Source organism: Salminus brasiliensis, chromosome 8 (genome assembly GCF_030463535.1).
Source record: "Salminus brasiliensis chromosome 8, fSalBra1.hap2, whole genome shotgun sequence".
Lineage (NCBI taxonomy): Eukaryota > Metazoa > Chordata > Actinopteri > Characiformes > Bryconidae > Salminus > Salminus brasiliensis.
Genome location: NC_132885.1, coordinates 20,240,829 through 20,253,939, shown reverse-complemented (window position 1 = coordinate 20,253,939; position 13,111 = coordinate 20,240,829). Strand labels below are relative to the sequence as shown.

Genomic DNA, 13,111 nt, shown 5'->3' with positions numbered 1-13,111 from the left:
CATCAATAAGAGTTTATTCAGATAATACCCAGTCCTCTGTATACTGATAATTTCTTAAACATGGACATTTAAGAAACATGGATGCAATGTTGCAATGGTTACTTTAAAATGACTAATTACTAATTACCTGTTCAAACGTTTATTAGTATACCAGAAGATTACTATATTAAAGGAAAGGATCTGATTCCTCTCCAGTACCAGTGGAAAGAAAGACTTAACGTTTAAGTTCACTTAAAATCGTCATGTGTGTCTACACCACATATCAACCCAATTCAATTCAACTTTATTGTCATTATACTAATACAGGGTTGTACAGTACAACCAAACACTGTTAAGCTAAAGACATGGGACAATAGTGCAAGGTCCATAAATAGACAATAAGTGCAAAATAAACAAGTATGTGCATGTACATGTGCAAACGTGTGCATTAAGGCTGGATGACTAAACAAGATGTAAAGATTGATTCATATCAAACAATTTTGTGTTCTAATGAAACAAATCCCCTGTCTACTACATTATACTATCTCCATATGGGAATTTTCACAGGGAAAGGAAAAGTCTTTTATTTTCAAAGTTAATGTAAAAAGATTGTAAAAAATAAAATGATTTATAATCATGGTCTATCATTAAACGATCAAACACTCAGCTAAAACAATGCATTTAGACCAGCATCACATAGAACAGCTGGCTAGCAGGACAGTAAAGGGCAGGATGTCTGCTTGCAGGTCTAGCTTCCTCATGCGGCAGGACACTTTTGAGCTCAACTTCTGATGCTTGGTTAGCTGCAGTCTGAGGCAGTTCGGTCCGAGACATTAGAAAAGAGGACACCATCTCTTGGTTGAAACATGAATGGGAGTTCTCTTAAGGTGTTAGATGTGGCTGACTGTTAGTAGTTACTCTTTTTAGCGCTAAGCACAATCATTTTTCTATGAAGAACCATTTAATGAGGCAAAGAACTATTTAAGCATTCAAATGGTTGCTTTTACTAAAGAACTCTTTAAGAACCTCATTTTCAAAATGTGTTTTCTTAAGTTCTGTTGATTATTTCACACTCAAATACAGTCTTTTGCAAAAGTCTGGGGACACGTGGCCAAATACCGCTTCTTGTGTTTTTTTATTGGGAAGTAATACACACAGCCTCGGTACCTTACCAAATACAGCACACAATATTTTGATCTAAATCATCAATGCTGCCTGTTCAAAAGTTTGGGCACCTTACAAAGTGAGGTCTTCCTGCTTTGGCAGAAATCCCAGCTTGCAAATTGTGAATGATTTTTTTCTCCTTGATTCCTCTTTTAAGATCACTACTCTTTGGAATGGCGCACCATGACTCCCAACGTCCATGGAGTCACTTGCCCTCTACAGTTCTCCTGAACAGCCATTTCTTAATAACATTCAGCACTGTAGAAACTGCCAGTGGAAAACGCTTGGCTATCTTCAGACTTAGTTACTTAGAGAAGCCTATGTTTGAGGAGTGTTAGTAGGTTTGAAGAGTAGGATAATGAAGTATAAAGCTTCATCATAACATGGAGCCTTTCATGAGGGTGTTGATTAAAATGAGCATTACATTAGCAATGGTAAATCAAAACAAAGTGAATGCATACACTGCTGTTTAATAACTGATGCTGTGAGTTTGGGTTCCTCATTGGAGAATGAAAATATCGCTGTTTGGTTTCATTTGAATTTTTTCGCTGATGTTTGTATGAGCAGCGTGAAAGTGATGTGTCATATTTGCCTCCTCCCTATCTGTACTCACTATCACATCCTCACAACTCCTTGTGGAATTTGGTGTCAGGGAGTGATAAGTTTAAAGGTGATAGGTCAATAAGTGTATGTTGTTCTGAGAAATATTCTGACAATGTCTGTTCTTGTTCACGGCCGTTGCTTCTGTTAGCATGTACTGCAGTGAGAAAATGGAAAATATCTGAGGATTATGTAGCTCTCACACCGTCTGTGTGGTTGTCCACTCTAAGTGCTTTTTGGACTCTTCTGGCTTGGTTCATCTCACACTTTGTATGCACTGAAATGTTAGCTGATAGGTTCTATCTCCTCGTGACAGTGGGTTTGTAGCGGGCCTGAACTTCTGAGCTCTGCACTAAAAAAGCACATCTCTGAAATGATCATTCAGTACTGGGTAGTAACGCTCCTTTAACCTACAGAAACCTCACAGGCCGAACCTTTTTATGGTACAAAAAGTTTATTTAGTAACAGTTTTGTAAACATTTGAGGTAAATGAACATTTACATCAACGTGTTCTTACAAAATTTAATACACAAGGCACTTCTCTTAAGACAGCATTGAAACAGGCTGCTGTTCTGAGCATATGTAGATGGTTCGTTTCCCTGATTGGTCAGAGTAGTCTTGCTCTGCGTGAGATAAATCAGTAGTTCAAGAGATGAGTGTTATAGTAAAGTAAAAGGCTGCAACTAAGAACATTACTTACAGGTCTAGAAGTAAAATTCTTTCAACAATGATGAAATATTTTTGTACATGTCCAACCTTTCAGCATTCCTTTCAGGCTTAAAAGTTAACAGTCTTAAAATCCAAACATGGGAAGCCTACTGATGTACCCCTACAAGGTGGGTTTACAAATCACATTTGATGCCATTTTCTTTGAATAATACTGTTTTTCAACACAAAGAGTCAGTATTGTATCATTAAGACATTTTCCTTTAAGGATCAACAATATCAAAGCAGAGTCTTTTTTTTCCTCTTTTTTTTTTACCAATATGTAATTAGAACTGAACAGCATGGTCTGCCTAAATGTGCAAATCTTCATCTATTTACTAAAATGTAAACTTTAAGAACCAAAAATGACAACACACTTTTGTTTTGAGTACATTAAAATAGCAGAAAATAAATAACATACATTTGTAAATACTGTGTTTTGATAAAAGTAAAATACTGTCAGTGCTGTCACAAGCAAAAGTCTGCTCAGCCTCGGGGGTAAAAGCATGTGTTTTCTGCTCTTTGGTTTGGTCTGTGCGTTGATATATGGGCAGGGGCTGTTTAAGGTATTTAGATGTTTAGCATGGATTCATACAGTAAAAGTCATCTCTGCTGAATTTATAACAGAGGACTGAGCATTCTCGTGCTTATTACAGCTGTTGTAGTCAGCAATGTTGAGGGCCTCAATAGTAACCTGAAAGTGGACAAAAAGGAAAGTTGGAATAGACCTTGTATTGGCATAACGGCACTTGTAGCATCTGTGATGTATTTAAAGCAAATCACAAACTGTCACAAACTGAATACATTAAAGCAATGTTTTTTTTTGTCATCAACCAATTATCCTTAAAAAACAAATAGCCCTTTTAGGAATAAAACCAATAGAAATTTCCAATAGCACGTGTATGGAGAGTCAGTACTTTCCTTTACACATTACTGTCTACATTAAATTGATTAAAAAGTGTTTATGTGTATCTGATGGCAAAATGAAACATAGTCATATATTAAAAACTCTCAAATCTAATCTAGGAGTGTAAAGTTGAAATCAAGGGGCCCTTGGGAACAGGTTCAGATTATGAACCAAACTCTCTACATCAGCCAAGCTGCGAGATTAGAAAAATAATAATAATAATAACAATAATAATAATAATAATACCTTTTTGTGTTTAGATGACTCTACAATCAACTGATGAGCTTTTTTTTCTTTCTTTCTAAGGTTTCTCCATGTCTGGGAATTCCATGTACGTCATGTTGACAGGGGTGCTGTGGTAATGTGCTTTTTAACTTGAGTAGAAAAACCCTTTCACTGTTCTTCCTCTTCCCATTTTTACTCTGGGTTACTCAAACGTAGAGGCAGGATCTGGAATCATGGCAATTGTTGGTACGTTTAAAATCACCAGGCTACTTTACTACTTCACTACTTAAAAATGAAATGCTTCTTGTTCCATTTTCTCACTCCAAATAGCCATTTATTACAATTTCATTTTTCACAATCCATGACTGACTGAAATGCTTTAGCGGTTCTAGCAGTGCGTAAAGAAAACTGAAGAACATAAACTGTGAATCAGTGAGTTGTAGTTCCAGTAATTTCCCATTAACTAAAAGGTACAACCCTACCATATGTTTTGATACTAATCTCAATAATTATTGAAATTTAAATAACACAACATGATTCACAGTATGATAGAGTTTCTCTTCCATCTGAGGAAAATGTGCATCAGTGCCTTTTTTGTGTTTTCTGTAGTATTGTCGTGAACACAGTAAACAATGCACCTTTTATAGACAGTTTAGTACCACAACTTACCCTGATAAAAACTACTGACGATGAGCAGTAGTAGCTTTCTACCTATACATAAGCATTTCAATGCTCAGATCATCCTGTCAACAGATTCTCCCCAATAACATTGGGAACAACCCTGATTCGTATTAGTTCATTCAAAGGTGAATTTCTTCTATTTCGTCAGACACTTAATATGTTAATATTTAAAATATTAAGTTCCGCTATCATGTGAAATACATTTAAACATGTAATATCTTAACTGGTTTGGGTTTTTTATCCATCCAATCAGCTACGACATACCATAAGTCAAGTGCTGTACTTTTACACTACAACTCACCAATTGCACAGCTGTCATTGTATTGCTTTCTTTGTTTGTTTTAATTCCGCAATTACATCCAGAAACCTGCCTCTCATTTCCTCCCTTATAAACTCTCTTATTATTTTTGGTATTTTTTTATATATATATATAAAAATCTGAGCTGTGAGTAGGGTCACTAGACAGCCAGATCGTTGTGCCTTGCTCTTACGCTGCTTGCTTTGCTAGCCCTGCTCAGCCGCCGGAGGTCAGTGAGCGTGTTAGGCGGCTCGTGCATCTCCACAGTGGTGACGTTCCCTTCCTCCAGCTCACTCTTTCCGCCATTCAAGCTGACGCCACTCGAGCTGGGAACGCTGGTGGGGGGAGCAGCATCTCTGGGCTGCTGCTCGTTATCTGAGGAGGAAGAGGAGGAGGAGGAGGAGGAGGAGGAGGAAGAGGAGGGAGTGGGAGCGGTGGCCTTCATCTCGCGAGTCTGCTGCTCGGTGGCCAGGTTGGCCCAGTTCTGTTCTGTAGCCAGCCTGTGGTTGTTGTTGTTGCTAATGTAGAAAGGGGAGGGCTCCTGAAGCTCCTGGTGCAGGGGATCCATCTTGAACTCGGCCGTGGCCTCGCTGTAGTTGGGTGGGTAGCTAAGGGTGGGAGGGGCAGTTCTGGGGGCAGTAGTCATGGACTCTGCCTCCACCTCCTCAGTGCGGTCTAGCGACTCTTGGTCAGGGACATATTCGTTGGTCATGCCCTGCTTGACCTTCTTCCAGCCAAGGTGATAGATCTCTAACAGATTCAGCAAAAGGGACACGCAAGCCACCACAAGCATAAATATGATGAAGATGGTCTTTTCCGTGGGCCTGGAGATGAAGCAGTCCACTGTGTTGGGGCAGGGCCATCTCGCGCACTTGTACAGCGGCCTGAGCTGGAAGCCATAGAGAAAATACTGACCTAAAATGAAGCCCACCTCAAAGATGGTCTTGAAAATGATGTTGAACACGTAGGTGCGCAGCAGGGCTCCCCTGATGCGGATTTTACCATGCTCATCTCTGATTGGCGGTTTCTCCTTTTTGCCGCTGCCGCCACCCCCACCCCCACCTCCTCCTCTTCCTCCGCCACCTGCTTCCCCTCCCCCTCCATTTCTATACAGGAGTTCTTTCTCCTCCTGAAGTCTGCTGGTCTTTCGCAGCTCCTCCTCCCTCTCTTTGCGCTTCTCCTCCATGCGGACAATGTGCAGTACGTGACCCAGGTAAATGAGGGTGGGTGTGGACACAAAAATGATCTGCAGGACCCAGAAGCGGATATGCGAGATGGGGAAAGCCTCGTCATAGCAGACGTTCTCGCAACCAGGCTGCTGTGTGTTGCAGGTAAAGTCCGACTGCTCATCGCCCCACACTTCCTCCGCCGCCGCTCCCAACACCAAGATCCTAAAGATGAAGAGGACAGTCAGCCAGACTTTGCCGATCACTGTCGAGTGTTCTTGTGCATTCTCCAACAGCCGCCCAAGAAAGCTCCAGTCACCCATGCTTCACGATTTCTAGCCTAGGGAGAAAGTACAGTCTGGACGTGCACACAGCCAGGGGGGTTTGAGGAAGGAGGAGAAAAAGGACATGATAAGAGGTCTTGTGATAAAATAACTGCTAGAAACATGAACAGGATACCAACAGGACACAGTGAACAACAGGTGTTTGGAGCATCACCAGCACAGCAGTCCGAACGGTTGTGCCTGCCTTGACCCGCAGATCGGAGGCACCGGTTATGACAAAACAGCTAAAATACGCTCATCCCACGCCAACTCACACAGCATTTCACGGCTCTGAGGAAAATCCAGTTAGCAAGCTCTGATCAAGCAGTCGTCGTTTAGAAGACTAAACGAACAAATTATGAAAACAAGAAAAGGACCGAACAAATACAGATATATTCGCTTCTTAGGTCATCGGCCTAAACTATAAAAACCTTATAGAGATGAATCAAAGCTCAGTTAATTTACCAGCCCTTTCTATTTAGCCATCTAACTGGCTGCTATGAACCTGGCATGCACAGTGTAAGCAAACTCTCTCACTCTCTTTCTCTCACTCCCCTCACACTCACGCATACACTCATACACACACTATATCACCACACTCATACACACAGTCTCTTTCTCTCTCACCTGTTCGCTCCACTGCCCAGCAGGCATGTGCTGAGATCAACATTATAATGTTCAAAAACAGCCGAGAGCATTGAGTGGACACTGATGTGGAGGGCCCTGATGTACCCTGTCCCCAGAGTTAGGCCTACTAATGGAGCCTAATTAACTACATTTAAGAGAGGAATATGGAGATTTTCTATTCAATACTGATAAAGTCCACTTTCACTAAAGACCACTAGTATGTTCCAGAACTTAGCTAATGAATTCAATATTTAAGCCTAGTTCTCTACTCTTCTTTTAAGAATATTTTCACACCATCCTTTATTTTCCCAGTAAAACAGGGATCTGATTGTGTCAAAAGTCCCCAAATAAATGGATCTATAGACCTAATTCTCCAAAATCAGTTTACATTCATTTACATAATACATTTTTACCTTCTTCTGGAGTTAAAGTTGCCATTTCTTTTTTATCTTGACAGTGATGATATATAACCATTCCCATCTTTGCCATTAATGACTGATTAGACATAGCTTTGCAAATTTTCAGAACATTGCATATATAATTTATTTCTAAGCACTGAACTTAACACGGAACATATTTGTCAGTATTTAATAGAATTTTAGCACAACAGAAAAACTACAGGACAGAAAAAAAGTTACTTACTAAAATGTTCTTGTGTTGAGAGTGGTAAATCCATCGACTAAGGCTCGCTATTTATGACACCTGAAGGGAGAAATTTTCATTAGAAGCATTGTAGTTCCATTAAAGTTTATTGATCAAACACTGTGATTATCTTTTCAATAATCTAATTAACTGAATAAAAGTCAAACCCAAAAAAGTGTTTTGTCTTGCTTAGCTTTTATTCAAACAGGTAAAACAAATAGTTCCTCTAGCCTCTATTTAATAGTTTAAGCAGATACATAATAGGCAGTTGATTGTGTGTGCACTGTAATTGTTGAATATACCTAGAAAAAATGATTACATCACTTTTAAGTACATTCATTAATTAAACTGGACAAATGGATTAAAATAAAGTGGAGTTTACAGTAGTTTAGGTTCAGTAATCGCTGAATAGGGTCTCCTAAATTATCAGTACTACTGAACAGAACCTGCATAAAGCTCGTTACTACTGGCACCAAATGACAAACAGAAAGTCAGCATGTCAACGTGAGTTCAGAGAAAGTCTTGCCTCGGTTTAGGTGCGACTACAGACTGTGTGACAATAGGGAAGCTGCCAGATTTCCTTTTGTACCTGTGCTGGCTGTCCTGTCCTTTATGGACCTAACAGACATTAAGTGTGAAAGATGTCTGCAGTGTTAGTCAGCTGTCCATACTAACCAGTGATATCCCAACACACCAGAGTGGGGAAACCGGTAGGCCTTCCCAGTAAAGGCACCACACCTTAAGGGAAATGAGTTAAAGATGGTACCTGTGCGAGCCTAGCTTTTAAGCATACCTTAGACTGGAGATGCCAAACATAGTTACAAAAAGTAATGTCCAGCGGCCATTGCTGCCATAATTTGAGTGCGCTGGATACAGACCTCCCAAGGCAGCAGGAGCCCTCCCCTCTCCCCCCGTCCCCAAATCCTGGCAGCTCTGCCAGCTTACCAAAACTCTTTAAAAGGCAGCCAGGAAACTTATTCATGCACAAAAAAAAACCTTCTTCACACGTGGACCCGAGGGCGACCTTTTGCCTTTTTTTGCGGGAAAAAAATCTAGTTTTTCGAAGCGGTTCGGACGTGGAGACAGGCTGTGGCAAGGCGAAGCTCTCTCCCGATCCCAGCCATCGCCACTCTCCCACTGTCAGGCCATGCAGGAGCGGATTTAGCACGCTGCTCGCCACGCCCCTCGCTGCCCATCACTTAGCGCTACACAGGCCTTCACACACTCGCTGCGGTGCACATGGGCTAACGTACATTCAGTTAGCCTTCAGAAAACACTCTCACACTAAAACCTAACCAATATTCACTCGTTTATTGACTTGGTTTTAGGCGTGTTTGGTTAATCAGTCATATAAAAGTCAACTGCATCCGAGCTTTCCCAGTTTCCAGCGGGCTAACGTTGATCAAATCCTTCGACAAGAATAGCATGGAAACGCACCGCCCTCCTTCGGTTTTCCACTGGCAGAACACCATCACTCTCAAAGAGTCCAAAATAAACGCACCCACAAATTATGTAAGAATTTATTAATATATTTATCAGACTACAGAAACACAACTGTGCAATTTTGACTTTTGCAAAGTGGGCTATAAATATATGCTACACCTAAAAACGCCCCACCCCAAATCAAACTGTACCAAAATATGCAAAACACACAAATACTTAACAAATTCTAACATTAACTGACCCCTCAAACGGTGGAGAGGAAGGAGTGACAGAAGAGGCAATGCCCTATTGACCGAAACACCCACCTGTCCACAGGTAGGCTTACCTTCAGGGCCCTGTAATGTGACTGTCAGAACTCCTGAAAGGAGCACGAGTGCATATGATCATTTCCCCCCACATATTACATGTATCCACATTAATATAGTACAGCATGGCAAGTTTAGAAACTATAATAAGGCATAGTTGTAAACTGATAGCTATGACAGCTTCTGAAGGGGTCGAAGCAAGGGCAATCACTAAAACTAGATAGTGGAGGAGCAGTCAGTAACTTTTGGATAACTAATGAAGAGAAGTTACAGTTTATGACCGTGAGCACAGGTTTTGTGAAAAATGCATCCTTGCTAGACAACTGTAGGCTGCAGCATAACATTCAATTTGTTGAAGGCACTGTATAAGCTAGAGTGGACTGACATAAGACATTTAGTGAGCAATTTGATAAGGTCCCAACATGGATCCACCATGCACAGAATATTACTACATTATTCATGTTATACATTTTAATCAAAAATTAGGTGCTAAAAATGAAGGGTTTATTAATAAAAGTATTGGAAAAAAAATTTGCCCTCTAAAACAGCAGGGGCCACGGCTGGTATTTCATCATCACATTCTTTGTAGGCTACAGTTTGAGATAGGCTAGGCTTTACACTTAACACATTCATTAGGCCTCAGTCTTATGTGACAATACACAATGAATGTCAGCCAGTGGCCCCAGAAACTGGACAGATCAGCAACCTTCACCTCAAAAACAGTAAACATGTGAATCATTTATATGTTCTGACCACTAGGTGTCATCATTGGTCTTTTCATTTCCAAAATCTAAAGTTCAAACTTCTAAACCAAGTGACGAGGGTGTTAGGAAGTTTTAGGTCATCCTCATTTTTACCATTAGTGTATAGGCATTAAGGTCAATAACAGTGCCATGTATGTTTCATGAGGGGACAAGAATACTACTTTGGTATGTTGATCTTTCATTCAAGGCAATACGAAACAAGCCAATTGAACACAAACTACCCTCGGTGGTCCTTACTGAAGCTCTAGCACTGCGCGTCCTACACAGACTTGCTGGCAGAGCAATCAGAGGCTGACGATAGCAACATCTCATTCTTTTTGTTCTGCAAGTAAGCCTTGTCTTTAGACATGTTGTCTGGGTGGCCATATGAGCGCCTTCTCTTTGTTCTGGCTGAACATCTCATCAGTGCTTTAATGATCAGGTAGGTCAGCTCTGCTACATTGAGCACAATACAGATGGCAGAAGACGCCACCATGAAAATGGTGAAAACAGTCTTCTCTGTTGGTCGCGAGATGAAGCAGTCCACTTTGTTTGGACAGGGCCACTCTTCACACTTGACGAGACGTGGCATCTGGAAGCCATCGTAGACGTAGTAGAGGGCGTACATGAAGCCGCCCTCGAAAATGAGACGGAAGAACAGGCTACAGGTGTAGGTCCACCATAATGGGCCTGTGATGGGCAAGCGCCTCTTCTTCAGATTCTCCAGGTCCTCCTCCTTGGCTTTGTCGCCACTGCAGGCAATGAGGTCCCTCTTGACCCCACGCTTGCGATATGCCACATGCATGGCCACCAGCAGAGCTGGGGTGGACACAAAGATGAGCTGCAGGCACCAGAAGCGGATGTGCGAGACAGGGAAGAAGTGGTCATAACACACATTCTTGCAGCCTGGCTGTTGCGTGTTGCAGGTGAAGTCTGACTGCTCGTCCCCCCAGACGCTTTCTGCAGCCAGCACCAGGATGGTGATTCGGAAGATGAAGAGAACAGACAGCCAGATCTTTCCCAGGCTGGTGGAGTGTTTGTTCACTCCTCCCAGCTGGCTGTAAAGTGCTCCCCAACTCATGCTGCCTACTGCTTATCACAGCACCTGCAAACCAGAGAGAAAACACATTAAACCAGGGAGCACTGGATGGCATTCCCACTACAGTATAGGCGGACCACAAATTTTAACCTAGTAACCAAGTAACACCAAGGCTAATGTCTTATGCCAATATGGATCTACTGAACAGTATTTTGTGTATTTAAACAAGGGAAAATGAGAAATCTAGTCTTCTGTAAAGAGTGAATGGGATTAGTCTGGAAAGGCCCATTTTCATCCGAGGATCGATTCTCAAAGACAAATGGCAGGATTGGGAAAGTCAAAACTGCAGTATAGATCCACCTACCTTACACCACCATTCCTGTCCTTATCCTGAAGTCTTCCTGCACTGCACTAAAGATTACAGGTGGGTAGTCAACTTTAGTAACTGTGCAGTCACCCAAAACAGAATTTTCTTAATGGCTGTGTGTCCCAGGTTCCTGGAAAAGAAGCCAAGAGTAAATCAGAGTCACATTTGAGCTGATATGTAGCCTAGCTTCCAGTTCTTCTTGTGAAGTCCCCCTGTTTCCACTCCAATACTCGAACTGGTTTATCAGTCTTTATTAAAACCTCGTAAAGTTGACCTGAGAGCGCTGGGCATAAGACTGTAAAGGCAAGAGGGTCCAGGATCATAACTGAGAACAAACTAATTTAGAAAATGAAATAAAAAACCTTTAAAAATAACACTTAACGGAAACTTGTTAACGGAAGTCAATGTGAAAAAGATGTAATGCATTTTGGACCGTATCGGTTCATGGTAACTTCGTAGGTTTAAACAATGTAAAGAACAATTGCCAGTTTTAAACGACGTCAAAAAAGCGGAAAAACAGCAAAAATGGAGAATAAAAAAAAAACACTTTTTAAATTACCAAAAAGCACGAAAATTATTATTTGAACTACATTTACTAACCAAAAATAAATTACAAATTCTTAACTAAGACTTTTACCTGAACGGCCTGGAGCCGTGGCTAGTTTACCGAAGGAGCACCAATTAACTTCACCAAAGAAATCCAATGGACTCGGTAAACAGCCAATGAGGCTAATAAAAAACTTCAGCTCTAATTTTATGAAATGAAGGAAAATCAGAGCTTTCTAAAAGAGCTACAAAAAAACCCAAGAAGTCTTCTTCTGCCAGTGCGATCAGGTCAAACTATCTAATATCAGCCACACGGTAAAATTAGAGCTCAAAGTTTTTATTAGCCTCTGGAGAAAACTAGACACACGTGCGAATCGTCAAGAGAGAGTTCCGATTCAGATTCAGAGTGCTTTAAAAAGCTCAGCTTACCTCTTATTACAGGATGAGGCAGCGTGAATCCATAATCAGACTTTAAAGATAGACTAGTTCATATTAATCATCATATTAAGCCGGACTGAAGCCTGTAGTCTGTGTCGCCTGTCTCTGCAGTGTGGAGGGTAGAAGTGAGCTGAGAGGCTGGAGGAGAGACACTGTGCTTTAGTGGCTCTGTAAAGGCTGTACCTGCTCTTTAGGGTGGAGCCACGACAGCTCTCACACCTTCCTCTGACAGGTATGTCCTCGCTTCCAGCCATCCACGTTGTCTAAAGCCCCTTTTAAAAACTAGTCTCAGGAGGATAAGCACGGCATCTCCTCTTCTTTAAAGTTGGTGCTTTAATGTGCTTTCTTTTATCTGCTTTTGTGGAGTGCTCCTACAGGCTTTAAGTGCTTAAACAAAGGCAAGATTTGGACTTTGTGATTACTTTGCACTACTTCCAACATTTTGTTGAACATCTGCTCGGTTTTATCTTGACAAAGGTCACCATAAATTATACTGAAGCCACCTGCACGGTCACTCTAATTCAACCAGCTTCTCCACTCAAATTTTATTAGTTTGACCTCAGTATATTAGCTGCTATATTAGGTTTTGGCTATAGGCCTGTCACAATACCTTTTTATACAATATATAATATTTCAGTAAGCAATTCTATTGTAAATTTAAGACCATTTTATGAATAATAATGCAATTACAATTACACCCTTTAAACTTTTCAGTATTAAGAACATTCAGACATTGCACTTTACATAAAAATATATCCTAAATAAAACAAATAAAATATAACCTCTGATTTTAAACAAAGTAAGCATTTTAGCAGATTCACGTTAATGGGCTCTTCTCTGTAAGTAAACAAGATGGGCAATATCAGCGTCAGCAAAAATGAATGAGGTCAGGTGTATATTGTATGATAAGCTG

The 13,111-nt window shown here is 41.0% G+C and overlaps 2 protein-coding genes across 2 annotated transcripts; both read right to left on the bottom strand.

Moving 5' to 3' along the window:
• Window positions 1-4,719: 4,719 nt before the first annotated feature.
• Window positions 4,720-6,048, bottom strand: gja3 (gap junction protein, alpha 3). Its single transcript, XM_072685169.1, has one exon. The coding sequence runs from the start codon at window positions 6,046-6,048 to the stop codon at window positions 4,720-4,722; it is 1,329 nt and encodes a 442-aa protein (XP_072541270.1).
• A 2,871-nt stretch (window positions 6,049-8,919) lies between these two features.
• On the bottom strand, window positions 8,920-11,676 carry gjb8 (gap junction protein beta 8). The gene is made up of 2 exons (XM_072685168.1): window positions 11,212-11,676; window positions 8,920-10,913 (listed from the first exon to the last, which is right to left on the bottom strand). Exon 2 carries the CDS (start codon window positions 10,887-10,889, stop codon window positions 10,089-10,091), a length of 801 nt encoding a protein of 266 aa, XP_072541269.1. The 5' UTR covers window positions 10,890-10,913; window positions 11,212-11,676; the 3' UTR covers window positions 8,920-10,088.
• Between the last annotated feature and the right edge of the window lie 1,435 nt (window positions 11,677-13,111).